The sequence below is a fragment of the Platalea leucorodia genome (assembly GCF_965183815.1).
Source record: "Platalea leucorodia genome assembly, chromosome: 9".
Lineage (NCBI taxonomy): Eukaryota > Metazoa > Chordata > Aves > Pelecaniformes > Threskiornithidae > Platalea > Platalea leucorodia.
This window is the reverse complement of record NC_138831.1, coordinates 48,648,961-48,667,068: the sequence shown is the minus strand read 5'-3', so window position 1 is coordinate 48,667,068 and position 18,108 is coordinate 48,648,961. Positions and strand designations below refer to the sequence as shown.

General features: G+C 49.1%; 1 protein-coding gene across 1 annotated transcript in view; it reads left to right on the top strand.

Annotated features, from left to right (window-relative positions):
* The window catches only part of IGDCC3 (immunoglobulin superfamily DCC subclass member 3), a gene marked incomplete at both ends in the record, with an annotated part of 105,968 nt that overhangs the window by 55,460 nt on the left and 32,400 nt on the right, over positions 1–18,108 (top strand). Inside the window, 3 exons of the mRNA XM_082321378.1 lie at positions 6,956–7,100; positions 9,974–10,104; positions 15,644–15,781. Of these exons, the coding sequence (XP_082177504.1) occupies positions 6,956–7,100; positions 9,974–10,104; positions 15,644–15,781 (414 nt within the window). The remainder of the gene's footprint in view (positions 1–6,955; positions 7,101–9,973; positions 10,105–15,643; positions 15,782–18,108) is intronic.

The following is an 18,108-nucleotide window of genomic DNA, read 5'->3' as shown; positions in this document are numbered from 1 at the left end:
CAGGCTGGGATGATTTCTGGCTGCAGCCACGTTGCAGGAGGTCTTGGGTCTGAGCAGGCAGCATTTGGGCAGCGCTGCTGCGCGAGGCAGAGCGTGGCGAAGGAAACTCCCTGCGTTCTTGGGTTTCCCCTGGCCCAGGCAGCTCCCCTGGCGCTCTCTGTCCTCCCAAGTCAAGATAGCGAGGGTGGTGGGGTGTCGGGTGGTGGGGATGCTCCCTGGCATGCTGTCTTGGGACGGTGTGGGCACAGTCTCTCTGCAGAGGGATAGCATTTTGTGAGCTTTCTAGAAATTGAGAGATATTTCAGTTTAAAACAGCCCTGGGGGTGTATGGCCCCTGTTTATTTCCATGCATGGATCAGAGACTGTGTTTATCCATACAAAAATCTTTCCCACTCACAGGAGAGTACCCCTGCATCAACAACTGATGGTGTTATAGTTATTTTTCCAATAAGCGAGCTATAATCAATACCATAAATCTACTAAACATTCCTTAGGACCAGGAGACCGGCTTGGAGGCACGTGTGATTGTGCAGGAGAGGCTGGGGTGCGCTGGTGGTGGGGAGCGTGTTCAAGGCAGCCTCAGGAAGAGGAGTGGAGCTGCAGCACAGGCATACGAAGGTTTTCCAGGTGCCACGATAGAGTCCCTACAGGGACCTTCGCAGGAATGACCCGGCCTTCTCCTCCCAGCCCTGGTCCTTTGCTCATGCAGGGCGAGTAGAGCAGCCAGGGACCCCTGAGCACGTTCCCTCTGACCCTCTTCCTCCCGCAATCTGCGTGCAGTGGAGATGTGCTCATTACCTTGGGAGGATATTTATCATCCCTACGCAGAAGCAGCCCCCGCAGGGCTCTGTGCTTTTTTGCACTTGCTTCTCAAAGCACCAAAACAAACAGTAAATCACGGGGCGGTAGAATCCATCGGCGCTGCTTGTTGCAGTGCGGCGGGGAGGTGACCTGAGCTGGATTTGGCTCGCAGTCATTTCATGTTGTTATGTGAAAAATGGAGAAGCCACAGTCCCAGATCAGGCAGCAATTTGCCTCCTGGTGGACCTGAGTCATGAGGTGGTAGATTTTTCCTCTCCGCCTTCTTGTAAAATATCTGTTGCATGTTCCCTCCCATGGGCAGCTGCTGTGTCCCACTGCGAGGCATTAGCTCAGTTGTCTCCCTTTCATCCCCATCCCAGGGGCTTAGGGCAGGGGGGGAAAAAAACAGGCCAGGTGGAGACTTTGTTCCTCAACCAGAGAAGTCCATCTGATGGGGTGTCTTCTCAATCTTGTTTAAATTATTTCACTCAGCTTTGATTGAGTGCGAGAACAATGGAGACAGGAGGATGCAAAATGCAGAGAGGGCGGGGAGTCTGGACCATCCTCCGTCCCTGCTCTGAGCAGTCATATCAGCGCCGGGGGGGACAAAACGACAGGCCAAGCAAAAGAGGAATAAGCATTTGTTTGCAAATATTGCAAAGAAAAAGCATGCAGGGCTGACCCTCTTTCCCTCTACATCTGCCCAGCACAGAGTGAGATGGGGTTTCCTCCCTCTCTCATCTCACCGTGTATTTTAGTTCCCCTTAAATGAGCTGCATTCCTCCAAAATGTCTTCGTTGCTTCAAACTCTCCTGAGTCTTGCAGCCCATTTTCTTTTGAGATCTGAGGCCCAGCATGGACAATAGAGATTTGGGATTTTCACCACTATGTTTAGTGGGCAGGGGCAGAGGGGATTTTCCTCTGTGCTGGGAGAGGCATGGCCAGTCTTTAATATTTCCCTCCCTTTCCAAAGCCGAGAGAAAGGCGATTTTTCTTCCCTTTAGATGTGAGCGAAGGCCCCCGCTCCTGCTACTCCTGGAGAATTAAATAGATAAATGGGCGGCGCTGTTGTTCACGCTTCACTATGCACAAAGCAACTTGCATTCAAAATTGGGCTCATGGCAGTTCAGCAACAGCCTCGCACAATAGCATCATTAGACACGCAGGGCCGGCTCGCAGGCGCAGAGGCTGCTTTGCAGCTTGGAGTAGCCACTGGGCTGTTGCGACGTGGGCTTTTTTTATATTTGTAAAAATGCATCTTTAAAAAAAATGTAGAGAAAGAAGATGCAGTGTCTTTTTCTTAGAGACTTGGGAAAGCATCCCTGTTTGAAAGCAGGGGCAAGAGAGGAGGGGATGGGATTTGTGGTGTCCGTACGCCCCCCATCTTTTGTGCCGGCTCTTTCTTGCAGGAGAATCCTCCATTTCCAGAGTGTGGAGGGGAGCAAATAGGGGACCTGTGTCTGCGAAGCCTTCACCTGCCAACTTCTTTGAAAATATGCCTTGACAGGTTACTAACTTAATGGTGAAGGTCTCCCAAGTCAGGAGGGAATGGAAAAAGGTGTAATCCCTCCGCTTGCTTTGGGGCAGGGAATGCGTTTGGGAAGGAGCTGTGGTGCCAAGGCGGATGGGGGCTTAATAAATCTCACAGATACTGCGAGTTGGTTGTGCTGGAGCTGTCAGCCTGATTTGAGAGTGGTTTAGGTCGGGGCTTAATCGGCATGGTGGTTGTTGTGTTTTAAAAACGACCCTGACTTCTGCTGACCCGAGGGGAAATTCGATTTTATTAGTAAGTTGGGAGATTCAGTATGAAAATCAGCAGCTGTCACCAGCATCAGGATGGAGCCGCTCTTGGAAGTGGTCGGCTCTGCCCATGGCTTGTTCTCTCACACTGGGCAAACCATTTGCCTCCCAGGCTTCACTTCATCAGTTGTAATGGAGCTAACGAAGCTTGCCCTCCTTGGCAGGAGCGTCTGGGAGCCCAGGCATGTCCCCGTTAAACTCTTGTTCCTTGTACTGTGTTAACTTTGAGGCATTTTAACCACATGCCTGCATGGGAAGAGGTCTGAATCTAACAGGGTCATGGCAGAAATGTGGAGAAAGGGTCTTCGCTTGTGGGCTGTTGTTTGTGAACTGCCTGGCGTCAGTGTCGGTGAGGATGCTCAGCAGGATGAGGATGCTCCCCAGAATCCTCTTGTGTCAGAGCCAACCTGGGTATCTGTTTCCCCGTAAGTAACCTAAAAGCCAAAAGCAATGTGATTGCAGAACTAGCTGGGCTTCCCAAATACTCTCCTAACACCAGGCTTGGCACTGAACCTTTCAAGTCGTCTTCCTCCCCTTGTGCCTGCAGTTGATGATAATGTTTGCGTTTTAATGATTCTAACAGGCCTGGGATTTGCTTTGACATACCAAGTTAATGTTTTCTTTTTCTATATCAAATCTAGGTCAATCTCTGGCTTAGCACTAATGCTGTACTGAGCAAAAAAGGATTGGCCACTAATGGTTTCAATTTAGTTTTTCATGGAGTAAAGAAAATTTCACTCGATACCTATTTTCATTTTTATCCCATTGGCCTTTCCACAGGGCTTGTTAGGATGGAGAGAGTGTTTGCACTTCGATTAGGGGAGACCCAGGAAATTCGTTTGCCAGAACAAATCCTCTGTGAATATGGACGAGGATAAGAGTTGCTGCTCACCTGCTCTGTGTCCTTAGGACATGCCTTTGGGAACTGCGTCCTGGTGAGGGTTAGGCGGTGGGAGATCCCAAGCATGGGTTTGTCTTTAGGGAAGAGCCTCACCTGTGATTCAGCCTCATCCTAGTTGAGGTCCTCCATGATACAACATGGGGGAAGAAGAGATGAAGAATAACTCCTCTGCCTCATGCGTTACTGTGGCTGTAGACAACTCAGCCTGAATCTAGCCTTGGGCAACATCTTTGGGAGAAGGTGCACCCATGCCTGCAGCGTGGGAGGGCTGCTAGGTCCATTCCCCATCTGCTGTGAGCCCATTTTGTTTTGTTTTTCCCTGCCCTGTGCCAGCCTGTGTGTACCGGGGCCAAAATCCAGGTGTGATGATAGCAGAAGCACTCCAACACCGTGGCTTGGAGCATCGATACGGAGCAAAGAGCGTCTGCATGATTTAGGTTTATTTTATGGCTTGATGACTACCCTCTGCTCACTGTGTGTGTGGATGGTACCGTGCTACATGTGGAGATGGCAGAGGGAAGTTTAATGGGAACAGGGCAACACTCAGCCTGTCTGATGACAGTAAAAAGGGGCCTGGGGTAGCACCAGCCCCTCCTTTGGCACACAGATGCTGCATTGCTGGACGACAGAGACCGTGGGCAGATGGATTAGAGGGTGCCTCCCCTCTTAAGAGCTCGTGGGTGAATATTGTGATTGCATGTATTTATTTTTAAAATGATTATGCCCATTAGCATAGAAATGAGATGCAGCTCCCTGGCTGCTGGCCAGCCCCACCCGGGCTGGTGTGCAGCTCTCCTCCATGGCCGCTGAAACAATAGCACCCGGCTGCTAACGGGGGTCCTGGCGTTTGCTGCTGAACGACAAGTGACAAACAGGAGCAAGCACTCCATTGTACGAGTTTGTTACAGTCAGTTGGGACATATATAAACATCGCACGTGGGTCAGCAGAGATTTAGCCCCTCCAAGTGATGCCCTGTAGAGCAGTGTAGTAGCGCTCCTATCCCTCTCCTTTCCTTACACCCAGTGATTTATTTCCAGGCAGAAAACAGCATCCCAGGTAATCACTCGCGTTCAAGTTTTGTTGCTGTTTTACAGGAGATGCTACAAAAGCTTTTGTCCCTGCAACTGTAAATAAACTCGTAAACCTGTGTTAAAAAAAAATAGCATTTTGTAGCTTGGCGCATGAATTTTTAATGCATCTTCTGCAAACCAGCTGGTCTTGGCAAGGGTCACAGTGTTTCCTAGGCATTTAACATAAAACCGTGCTTCAAAGCCACATTATAGGGTCATTGAAGAGTAATATTTTACTTAACATCCTCATAACTGAATTATTTATAACTTCCCATGTTTTATTCATGATAAATATTAATACTAGTGTCTTTAAGAGTAGAGGTTATTGCTGCAGTTTTACCTATAAGAGTTGATATTATTGAAATAAAGGAATGACAATGAATTCTGTAGCCAGCAGAGCAAAGTCTGTGCCGGGGCTGTTCTCATTCACACCTCCCTCTTCTTATCAACCCTGTCAGCCACCGAAAAACCTCAGCGCTGAGCATCTGTACATTTGAAAGGAATTTTCCTGCAGGCATCTGAATCTCTGCTCCCCCCCCCCCTTATTAATGAGCTTTGTGTCATTCTCATTAATTCTTGGATTCATTTCTCGGTGAGAGTTCACAAGCTCTGGTTGCAAGATGCTTGCCCTGGCCTGGACCTCCAAATGGTGGCCTTGAAATATTCTGCAGGCTCCCTCGAGCCCACCTGCCATGGGCACCTCCGGAACCCCCTTTTTTGAAGCATCCCTTGCCACCTTGGAAGGGGAATCACTTGGTGTGGGAGACCCCCCAGCAGCCTTTGGGCTCCTTCCCACATGGCTGAGTGCTCTGGGCCACGAGCAGGCTCATTTCAAGGCTAAATGTGTATGAATTGGGTAAATTGCCATTCCACCATTGCACTCCATCCCTTACCAGAGAGGATATTTGCATTAGCTTTCATCTTGCGAGAGGGAAATATATTTTTTGTGATCTTTTGCCTCGTGATGGTGCATTCCCATCTGGCTGGAGCATTGCACAGCCAGCTCCCGGTCCTGCTCCCGTCGCTGCATCCCGATGTGGGGCTGGGTGCCCATCCGACCCTCACGGCTGCAAAACCTTCCCAATCCTACGGCCGTGCGGGGCCGGGGTTTTGCTCCGTGTTACTCGATCAGCTTAACAAATCTGCAGTCAGCAGGTTGAGAGCAGTGGTTGGGGGAGCAGTGCGGGTTAATGCAACACATATTTAATGTATGATTGCTAATGGCCATCTCCCATCTGCCTGAGCCCAACTGGAGTTTGCAGATGAATGATTAAGCTGCCCTGACACATACGCAGCTTGTTCCTTAGCAGAGGTACATTCATTACACTTGACGCGTGTAAAAGGGGACAAGGCTTTCTCGCTGGAGAGAGGGGTATTATCGGGCTGGGGTGGCAGAGCAGAGGGCTCTCTTGGAGTTTATTTTGTATGATAATGTGAGAGATCTTCCCACGGATGCAGCACTATAAATGAATCATGAGCTAAATAACCACTGGGATGTTTATTAGCCTCAAATATGTTTACTGCAGAGTCAACAGGCAGCACCTTCCAATTAATTAATAGTAATAATTACTGTATTATTTATGTAGCTCTAACAGCATGCCAGAGTCTTTCTGCACAATGGTTACAGCTGTGGCTGTGCTGAAACAGGCTGGTCTGTATTCATCCTGCGTGGGCACGCTGAGGTTTGTCATTTGCTGTCGGGTGGTCCCAACCCCAAAAGCCTGGGTGAGCTGAGCTGCTGAGCTCTTGGCAGCTGCTCTTTCCATCGGCTGAAGCCTGTTGCTCCAGGCGGGGATGCGACCATTCCTTCTGCGGTGCTTGGGAGGCAGAGCATGCAATGAGCTGCAGCGTGTGCCAAACAGAGATGGAAAGCAAGGGCTGCAAGTTTTACTAGGGTATCTGGGAGCTCTTTTGATCAAGGTATTTAAAGCAAAATAGTCAAACTGTGCACATCAGAAGGATATTTACAGCAGATAAGACCTTAGCAGCAACAGCAAGGGTAGGCATCTCTTTTCTGATGTGCACTTGGATCCAAAGCCTGCTGAAGCTGTTGAGAATGACCTCCGATAAGTGCCAGTGCAGTGTCTGTGCATCTTGCTGCCTCAATAGACCTTGGTGTGGAGCATGTGGGTCACGGAGCACCATCTCCTGTCCTGGTTGAGTCAATCAGTTCAATGTGCAGAGGCAGGCATATAGCAAGAACTTGCCACTAGTCTTGTTTCTTCATGCAAGGAGGTTAGGCTGCAAACCAGCCTTCTGTTTTTGCGTTACAATCCCATTTGCTGTCTCTGGGAAATTGGGGTGTTTCTAGATTATGTGATGATGTTGGCAGTGGATCTCTTTTCACATTTGAATATTTTTGTCTCTCTTTTTGTCTTCCAGCGATGTCTGACTTCCACATCCACCCTCAGAATGCAGTGGTGGAGGAAGGCGGCGTAGCCAGATTCCAGTGCCAGATCCATGGCTTGCCTGAGCCGGTCATCCTCTGGCAAAAGAACCGCATGCCGGTCAACACAGACAACGAAAGGTAGGACATGTCCAAACCATGTACTGCTGTCCTTTCTCCAGGTGAAAAAAGGTGGCCAGGCTTGCTCTTGCTCTCATAGTTGTGCTAGGACACAACTGATCGGGGCTGAGGGTCTTGGCTGGCGTTTCTGCCATGGAAAGCTCTGTCAGTTAATGTTGTGGGTTGTCTGGGCTCCTCCTGGCCAAACACTGTGCAGAAATACTGCACCTCTCAAGAGAACTAGATAAACCCCGTTAGCTGATTCCTCTCAAGAGAACTAGATAAACCCCGTTAGCTGATTTGGAGGGGGCAAGGGCTTGCATTGACCTTCCCTGATCAGCCCTCCTCCAGGTTTACTTTCCAGCGTGGAGAGCCCACCCAGCAATCCTAGCAGAGCTGGGGTAGTTTTGGCATCCATCATCCCTCTGTGGCTCCATTTTGTGCAACTCTTTCTGAGCCAGATCCATGACTTAGGGTCTTCCATGTGGGTCCTGAACTCTTGCAAGCGCTTGGAAACGTTCAAGGCCAGGCTGGATGGGGCTCTGAGCAACCTGATCTAGTTGTAGATGTCCCTGCCAATTGCAGGGGGGATGGACTAGGTGACCTTTAAAGGTCCCTTCCATCCCAAAGCACTCTATGATTCTATGAATTACACAGTGGTTGCTACACTTTCCTTCCCAGGTGGATTTCCTCATGATGCTTTGTGTGTGGTGGCAGGGAAGCTCTGCAGAGAGCATCCCACAGCGCCCTGGGCTGCCGTTTCCCATGCAACTCTCCTAAAGAGAAACCCCAGCTGCCCCCCTTCCCCAGCCTAGACCTGGGACGGCACGTCCTCGCTTCCTGTGTTTGACAGGCTGCTCCCTTCGTGTCGGAAACGTCCCTCATCACGGTTTGATCCTCCGAGCGACGGTGGGGCCCGGCGGAGGACAGGTGGCAGGAAACGCGTGCTCCGTGCCGGCAGCCTCCGGCGGTCCCAGCTGCAGCTCGGGAATCGCACAACCGATGGTGGGAGACAATCGGTTGCAGCACACCTCGATCGCGAATTGACGTCCGTGCGTTGGGAATAGGCGAAACCAGGAAGCTGTAAATATTTTCCTGAAAGCCCCTATTCTTAAAAATGTCAGTGCTGCAGCAGAACGTGGTTGGGTGCTTTGGAGGCAGGAGAAAACACAAGGGCTGGAACAATGCCTGACCTTTTCAGCGTTGCGGTGAACTTACAGTAGAAGGACCCAAGAGGCCCAACCCTGCTGTGGAAAACTGCAACTGTCAGGTTTTGTTTTTCCTTGCGTTTTTCATCTGAGCTTTTTTTAGCCCAGCACGGGGTTGATTTGTTAAACTTGATCTCCTCTGAAGGCTGCTTACTCGCACAAGTGCGAAACTGGGGATGTGGCAGAGCAGGGTGAGTGGTCCGAGGTGCTATCAGCAGGACTAAGGGGTGCAGAACTGGGCCTGACACCTTGTGTGCATCCCGATGAGATGCTGCAGGACAGGTGAAGTTCCCTTGAAGTCCTTCATGCATTATTGCTCCTTTCCCCTTGAGCCCAGGGTCACAGCTGTGGAGATGGTCAGAGATGTGGCGGGGATTTGAGTGTGAACAGGAATTCTTTCCTCCAAAGCTGAGGATCCCCAAGGCTGAGGAGCCCCAAGGCTGAGGAGCCAAGACTTTTCTCCAACCCAGAGAGCCCCAAGCTGCTGGAGGATGCGGGCTAGGAGCAGTTTCTCTGTGTTCAGTGTCCTGATTTTGAACAGATTTGGCTTTTTGTAGCAGTAAAGTTACTGGGGAAGGTTTTTATTGTCAGCTCAGTAGATTAATCTCTGACACCAACGGGCCTGGGTGATGAGGGTTGCTTCTCTAACTGAATTGGATTTCTGCATTAATCATGCTTGGTGCATTTCTGCGTATAAAGTGTATATAAATTTGTATGCCGAGTCTTGCACTTGGAGGCTTTGAAGGCAGAATAATAGCTTTGGAATTGAATCTTCTAATGCTGTGGGCAGATTGTTAACAAAAATGAAGGCTTCTTGTGGTATAATTCATCCAAAACAATGGGCATTTTAAAGTCCCAGAGAGATTGCAATCAACTTCGGTACGTGTAAAACTGATTGCCGTCACGCTGCCACCAACACCGAGCCGCGCGTTTGGAACCCAGCGCGGGGAGCAGGTTAGAGGCACTTAACCATATGCTGATATGGAAAGAGATATTCTTCATCTTCCAGACGGAAATGGATTATTAACTCATCACAATGTAATGACTTACTACCAGCCAATTTAAACACACAGTTGCCAAGCAACCTGTAACGTATGTATACATATATGTGTGTATGCATGCATGATTTAAATGTACCTATGTTTTAAGTATATAAAATATTTATTTATATTCATGTATGCCTACTCGCTTTCTATTTTAAACATGCCTTTCCACGCATTTGAGGTTTTAAGGTGACGTGGATATGAGTCCTGGAGCTGGGGCCGTGGAGCACACACTTCCCCTGATGCTTGTCCACGGTCACTGTGCTTCAGCTGATGAGTGATAACTCCCGCGTCAGCCGTGTTCACATCCAAATGCACTGCCAAAGCTTTTCCACAGATGAAGTAAGCAGCACCTATTTTGTAGCCTTCCAGCAAAAGTCATCCTTTCTCAAGGATGCATCAGAAGATAGAGAACATACTGCCTGTAAAAAAAGACAAGAGGCTCAAATATCAAAAAAAATAAAGAACTGATGCAGTGATAAGCATGGGTTCAGCCTGCCGGGGGCTGCATCACTTGGGCAGTGTTGGCACCTCTGCACTGGGATGCGGGGAGCCAGCCTGCCTCACCTGGCTGGGTGGGCAGCCTGCTTTCACATCATGTCCCGCTTTGCAAGTTTTTGTTTCTGCTTTTCTCTTCCTGCAGGTACACGCTGCTTCCCAAGGGGGTCCTCCAGATTACGGGACTGAGGGCAGAAGACAGTGGGATTTTTCACTGCGTTGCTACAAATATCGCTAATGTGAAGTTCAGCCGGGAAGCCAGACTCACCGTGTCAGGTTAGTACCAGTCAACACTCTCCTGACTGTCTTTCTGTCGTCTTCCCGCTGCTGGTCTGGACCAGGACAGTTTAAGAGAGCTTTAGGCTAACAGCACTGAGAAGCATCCCTCTGTCCAGCCATTGCACCTTCCTTGTTCTGCATTGTTATTAGTTCCTGCCAGATCAGTCCATTTGATAGCAGATAAATCTGTCTCTTTGCCTGTAAATTAGCGCTAGTTTCTGGGTAGAGGGATGATGGTGAGAAAATGAGTTACAGCAGCTTTACATAAAATAAATTCTTTTGGAAATGTGGAAGATTCATCATTTCCTTATGAGACCTGCCCACTCTGGAAGTAATTGCAGCACACAGGGTGATCAATTATTTATCTAATGGGGGAATTATGTTCTGTAGGCTGTTAGCATTGCATTGCGACCAAAGCGGCTAACCTTGCTTTGGAAGATGAGAAGGAGAAGCCCTGAGCACCCCAGGCTGAATTTTGACTTGGTTCTCCATCCACATTTGAAGTCAGTGGCAGAAACAGGTTTTCATGTCTGAAAGCTCCAGCTCAAGAAATGATGGTGCCTTATGGTCTCCTCTCCAAAAAAAAGGCCAAAATCACATGCTTGCTGTTTGGTTTCATGCTGCCGGAGGTAGGATGTGATGGAGCTATAAGGGCAAACCAAAGCAATCCACATTCACACTTTGCATGTTCACAAGTTTGGCCTGTTTGTGAAAGCACGCAAAATGTCATGTGGAAGTGATGACCTTGGGCACAGCGAAGGAAGGATTAGGGTGCAAATACACTGTGACCACAATTCCATAGCTGTGCTACCCTCCGCTGACCTGCCCATTGCCCATCCTCCATTAGCTATCCGTGTGGGACCCACACTGATCTCTTGGAGCCCCTTCGAGCAATAACTCATCAGCCAATTTCTAAACCTGATGTTAGATTGTCACCTTCTAGTTAGGCTTTCTTCGTTTGTCAGTCTTTAATTTAGAACACTTTTAGCTTCAGAAGTCTCCCTTAGTGTTTCAGTAGCTGCTCCTAGTATGAAGGAGGTGGGAAGTATTGAGTCAAATCATACAACCCAGCCTGATCAAGCAGCCAGGAGTGAATGACACCTTTGTGCCCTCTTCTTAGAAATGCCTTTGATATGCTCAGCCTCCTTGTATGAAAGCAGGACAGCTCTGAACTTCAGAGCATTTGTGGGTTACCTCAGAGAAGATAAGTGTGCCAAAGAAGTAGTCATCTGCAAATTGTGGCTATGTCCTGCCTGCAGGGTGGCCTCTGAGATCCAGGACTCTGTGCAGGTCAGAACCCCCTGGGGTGCTGGGTACCACTGTGATCCCCTGTGGCAGCAGTAGTGATGCACCCGTGGCTCTTGGTTAGGGGACCAGTGTAGATTCCCCGTGGAAATGGAGATGACAGTGGTGGAGATAAGAGGCATGGGAAATCTGCACAGGGCTGATTGGGTGTGTGTTTCTCTGTGAGCTTTTTTTATTTGCAGGAAAGGGTCTTCCCCCCCCCCCGCCCGTGAGCTGTGATCCTCCTGTCCATCAGATACACATAATTGCGGGTACCCAGTGGCTGGAGGCTTGCCAGCATATGCTCGTATCTCACAGCCTGCCTTCAGCCTCCGAAACGGCTGCCTGGCCAGTGGTTCTGGAGTAGGAGACTTAACGGCTGTACCGAATGTCAGATTAGCCTCTGCCGACTGTAAAAAAGCAGAACATGTGAAATGGGGTGAAGCTGAGGAAAGAGTGATGCTGTGTATATCAATTCTGATGGGGAAAGAAAGCAGGTTAGCTGGTTCTGAAAGACCTGGGAGGTTTTGATGCCCGTTACTTATCTGTTTTCTTGATCTACGCGAACAGTAGTCACGTGGAGGGAAAAGAGAACAGTAAATTGTCGATGTGGTGAAGTTCTTTGTGTCAATTTACTGGGCTGAGTTATTATTCCTCACAGGGCAGAAAGTGCTAGTTGTTCTCATCTGACCATCCCTCATTTCAGATGGATATTTTCCAGGTTTCCTGTCCGTGAAATGTTTGTGGTTTTTCTCTTCCTTAAAGCAGTCGGATGATGAATACGGGCACTGTGTGTAAGTGTCTGTTGAAGGGCTTGGACTGTGCTTCAGTGACTGCATGTCGGCAGAGCTGCCGTAATGGGACGTTTGCATGCACTCAGCCCATGGAAAACCTGTTGCACTGGGTTAAACCTCAGTGAAAAAGGTTTATGCTCTGCGGTGTTTGCTAAGAGCACGCAAATATCTGTTAGACCAGGACAGCGGGTTTGTGCTAGCACGTTAAGCCTAGGCTTTGGCACACTGACAGAGGTTGTGGTGTGCCGCAGCGGTAGCACAGGGACGTTGCTTCGCTGTTGTGGGTGTTGTATCAGTAAATACTGAACTTACGTGGGTGCTGCTGTGAACATGTCATTAGGCATGATGGGGTAAGCAGTGATCTTGCAAATCTTTCCATCGCCTCCCTCTTGCGCAGAGGGGTAAAGGGAATGGTGCTCTCTGGTCTTCATCAAGGCAGGAGGGTTCCCTCTCCTCTTAATGGGGCAGCAACTTCAGCCGATGCTTCGCCCACAGAGAAGCACCGGGTCCGCCTCACCGGGGTTTCCAAACGGAGCCCTGGCTGGGTAGGGGGGAGGGAGAGGATGGAGGTGGGCTATAGGAGCCGCTACCCTGCAGGGCACTGCCACAGCCCAGATGGAGAAGAGGAGGAGGATGGCTGCCTGCAGGGGATGAAGGAGCCTGCTCGCAGCACTTTCCTTCCTCTCGCCGGCAGCGGTGGCGGGGCTGCCGGCAGCGAGCGGCATGGATATGTCTTCCAGCCCTACTGATTGATTATTTTCAAGTGCCTGCTTAGCGGAGATGCTCCCGAGGGGCTGCCTGCCTCTCTGCGCTGACACCTTTTCAGCACGAGCTGCGGCTCTCTCTGCTGCTGTCCTTTTGATCAAGATCTAACAGCCCATGCCGGCGATGCTCCCGTCCCTGCTAGAGTGCCTGTCACTGCTGGTGGTGCCGGGGACCTCCCCATCCTTGCCGTGATTGCTGCTGGCAGAGTCCCTGGGGACCACGTGCATCATTAGAGCCTTTTTCCCTTTCCAAACAGATCCCCCCCGTGTTGCCCTGAACCCTGTTGGGCTCCAGCAGCACTCGCCTGCCACTCGTTTTGTCACTCCTTCCTTCCTGACCCTGCATCAAATTGCTTTTCTGGTTGGAGAAGGAAACGTCCTCCGTGATGGTTGGGCATGGTCCCTTTGCATGGTGCTGGCATCTGACCACCATGTCCCTGCTGGGTCACCGTCCCTTCGGGCCCTGGAGCTGGCACTGCCGTGGGCGTTGGGCTCGGCAGCAAAGCTACGGGATCATTACCCGGCCTTTGCAGGAGAAGGTGAGCAGTGGTGGAAATGCCACTTCCAGAGCTGGGCAGGGTTTGGGAGGACTCGAGGAGCTGAGCCCACACCCAAAAACCTGAATGCCTATTTAGGACTCAGAGTATAAATCAAAGAGTGTGATTTTTTTAATATATTTTATTGTCAGAATAGAGTGTTTTATAAATTCTGCTTTGGTCTCAGCTCCCGTTTACTGATATTCTTGGGTGACCTTGGACAATTCATTTTATTTCTCTGTGTTTTGAAATATTGAAATCACTATATAATACGATGATAATATCGTATTATTCTAAGCGTGAACATTTAGTATTGTGATTTAGAACAATAAATCTACATGGGTTTTAAAGGCACTCCGAGGTACTGAGGAGGAAGGTATTGTTTTTCAGATCTCTTGGGGTTAACCAGCCAGTCATATGAATTTATTGTGCATTCTGGTTCTCATCAAAAAATCTGCATTTTATGGCTTGCAGTGAAATGCGTTTAGTGAGAAAGTCAGCTCTTAAGTCACACTGACACGGTGATTTTTCTTGGATTTTGCCCATTTAGACACAACCTCTGAGTCGCTTTATCGCTCCCCGTTCAGCCCCTGTAGGGACGATTAACAAATGAGCCGCTCTGATCTGTGCTTGCCCTTGGACCGCTGCGAAATCCCCATGCTAACACCCTGACTTCAGCCCCTGAGCCGCTGTGACAGGGTAATGCTAAAACACGTACGAAGAAAAGACATTTATTCTCGGAGAAGAGCCCTTGCAGATAGTTTTTGGTGGATCACTTCTCTTTAACGAGGTTTTTTGGACATCAGAAAGTCCATGTACAGGAGTCAGCGTGGGATGGTCCCTACAGGAAAGCCCGGCCCGTGGCAGAGCTCAGCTCCCCAGCCCTCCCTGTGCCCCTCTCCTGCTCGGGGGGAGACGACCAGCCCAAGTATTTCTCTCTGCAGGTGTACAGAGCATTTTTGCCAGCAGCAGCTGTCAGATTGTTGGAATTCCTGAAACGCTGCTTGACCTCAGCATTTCTGGAAAATAACCCAGCTCTCGTCGGAAATGGGGAGAAGGCTAATGCAGAGATTATCAGTGTTCCTGTTTACTGATGGAGAACTGAGAATATCTCCTGCTTTTCCTCCTCTCCTGCTCCCAACAAATGGGAGTGAAGGCTGAAGGGAGCTTTGGCCCAGGGATAAGGCACTTTTTGGGGACTCAGGAGATGCGGGTTCAGCTGTGGTGTACCTGACGCAGGATGATCTTTTTGTCACACGGTCTCCTCCTGTCTGCTGAAATGTGGTTTCTTTTGCTTATCCTGTGCCTCTCTGGTTTCCAGAGTCCTTGTGCCAGGGCTTTATTTTATTATGGGTCTGTGCCTCATCTTGTATGATGGGTTTCATTCTTGGCTGCTGCCACTTGGGGCTACTGTAGTGCAAATAAACGATTAGGGATTGCATTGTGAGCAATGATTGTATCACGATTATATCAGAGCAATGGGATGCACCCAGTTACCCCAGAGCAGGCCAGGAGAGGGGTGCTGTAAGAGGCAGGGCAATGATCACCCTGTGGGCTGCGGTCATCAGAGGAGTTGCCTTGAGTTTCCTCTCAAAAAGATCCTCAGCAGGAGTCAGGGACTGGCACCTCCATCGCTCTTTGTGTCCCAGGACAGGGCTTTTGGAGCATATTACACCAGCAGCAGGAGAAGATGCTCGCAGAGAGGCAGATTTAGGCATTGTGGGCTGCATAGATTACTTTATGGCTCGAGATGCTGTGAAAGACAAAGCAACTCCTTCATTTATTTGCATTCCTGTCTGCACGAGTGGTCCTGCTGCTTGTGTCCTCCCTATATACCGTGTTTTTCCTGCACATCTGCTCTCTGCAGTTCACAGCGCAGTCCCTTCCTTATGCTGCCCATATCTGGGTGTTAACAGGGCTGCTTGTGGCTGGGTCGGTTGGCTGAGGGGTTTTCCCCAGGAATATCAGCACACGCTTAAAACACGTTCAGACAATGTGACCGTCAGGCAAACATCGTGCTCCTTTTGTTTCACTTACATCTCAAATCTATTGAGGGTTACACCAGCCACATCATTTGTGCTTAGAGGATGCATGAAGCCCTCGGTGTTTCCAGTACACAAGAATCAGATGCCTTTTAATGATGATGCTGTCCTTGCAGGCTCCCACTCCACCGTTTACAAGGACCCCATGATTCTCGTCGGTCCGGAGAACCTCACGCTGACGGTGCACCAGACAGCTGTGCTGGAGTGCATCGCAACCGGCAATCCCCGGCCCATCGTCTCCTGGAGCCGCCTAGGTAAGCCCCGGGGGTGACCGGGATTTCCTCCTCCTCCTCTCCATTGCCATCGCGTGGGAGATAGGTAGGTGCCACTGACTATTTTCTGCAACAAGTGATTCACCCTTTCCCTTCCCACTGAAGTTAATTGTAGGCTTGAAGCGCTTCTTGTCGTCATGTCTACACTTTGTTTTTTCTCTCTGCCAAGATCCTGTTTTCAGCTGTTAGAGAAGTGGGTTGGTTAAACCTGTAGATGTTTCATGAAAGGTGATAATTTTATCTTTTCTCGAGTGACAGCATCTTCTTCAGCTGCATCAAAAACATCACCACTGTTGGCCTAGAGAAGCAAGAGCGTACACAAACACATCTTTCACGTAAAACAGGCTTGAAAGAAACTTGCTGCCTGTTCAAGGAGTTTTAAAAAAATTTTGAGGGTAAGAGAGTGTTTAAAGTAGCGCGTCTGAAGCTCTGAAAAAACAAATGCTTGCTGCTGGGGTCCGTGATATTTTTTTTAATCAGCATGGAAACCAGAGGCAGTGTCTGATGGCATCATACAAGCGAGGAAGAGCAAAGTGCTGTGTTTCTCCCAGTCTGAAAGCAAGAGTTATTTTAGGTTCTAACTTTGGAATAGTAGCTTGGAAACTATTTTGCTCAGAGCGACACTTCCATTGCCCTACAGAAATCTGTGCTGAGCAAAGAGCTGATGGCTTTTGTTTTATCTTCCAGAGCTTGTAACACCGCCTGTGCACACTGTGGGGTTGGGTTCAGTTAGTATTTCCCAAGCCCCTGTGGTCTGCAAGGTCATGTCATTTTGGGATGCTAATCCCCCCAAGTCCCCCAAGGTGGCTGTGAAGCACAAGCAGGGATAATCCTGTCTCGTGCTGCGGCGCTGGATGTGGGACTTCATCCCCGTGGCTCTCCGAGGGTCAGGGTCCAGCTCATGGGAAGGGCGACTTCCAACTCCAGAGCCATCTGCCAGGGGACGAGGACATGTATCCAGCATCAATCGCACGATTTCTTCATGTTTGCCCTCCTGCTTGCATCCTCCGGTGGCTTGTAAAATCAGCTTGTGTCTGCCGCTAACTGTTTTTTTTCCTCCAGAGCCATAACCGTCAGATTGATGCTGTTTTAAAAATTCCCCAGATAGGCTGTATCACTGTTTTGGTTCTCTTGGACACAAGGCGGCTCTACGTTAGCGCTCAACTATAATAAACTACTTTATAATTGCCTTAATTATAAGTGCTTATTACCTTCTTCAAAACACTTGTCTCTATAGAGCAGCGCAATAATGAAGATGTAATAGCTTCGCGCGATGTTTGTCTGGATGGTCTGAGCTCAGCATTGCCTTCCACCAAAAATAAATGCCCTCTCCACACTGCTTTGCAGTGCAGCAGCAGAATTAGAGCTACTGAGTGAGAAAGAGATCCCGTTATTTTCCCTCCCCTTCAGCAGGAATGTTTCCTGTCCAAAGCATCGCAAGATCTTGTTTAGTATCACACCGATCTCGACAGCGATGTGGCGTACAGGCTCTCTGATGAGTCTGTGGGTTTGTCATCTCTTTGTAGCCGTTTCGGAAGCGCTTTCCTGTCTCCGTGTCTGTGTGATCAGGAGGAGGGAGAGCGGTTTAGGCTGGATGGGGAGGTCCTCCGAGCATCTGTTATCTGTACATGTGGCTTCCTCTCGTGTGGGGGTCTCCTTCCAGAGGTTTCTCCTGCAGAGCTGGTTCAGCTTAAATAACCAGTTAACTTATTCAACTTGGAAAAAAACCCTTTTCATCCAGTTCCAGAAATAAAAAAAATCCATGGCCACAAAGTCTTAGAGAGATGCAGCTGATTTAGCAATAGACCTGGCTTAATTTAAACAAAAAAAGTCAATTTTATGTGAACATCTTGCTTGGTCGCAATAAAGAGTCGTGGCATTGCCATTGTGCCGGGTGTTTGCACAGGGCATGTTGCCATTTTGGAGTGTCTCTCTGCACCCCTTTCCTCACGGTTTTGATGTTGTGGCATTTCTTCCATCAGAAAGGAGCAAAAGAACAATTTTTCTTTTACAGCTTTCTGGTGCAGGGGGAAAGCAAGCCATAAACAACATTTGCACTTTTTGCTTTGGCTTTGCTAAAACCTGGCTGGTTTTCAGTGGGAAAGGCAGCTATATTTTGCTTGAAGGAAATCATTCAAATTCTGGGCCACTTTTTGAGTGTCATGCAATCAATTTTGAATTTAATTTCCTTGGGAATATGTTGTAGCCCCTGACCACAAACAGAATTCCTGTGTCTCGCCGTGCATGAAATGTCAACATTCATTAGAGAGCAGGCTCTGAGAGAAATGTAAAATCATTAAGGGTTTGTT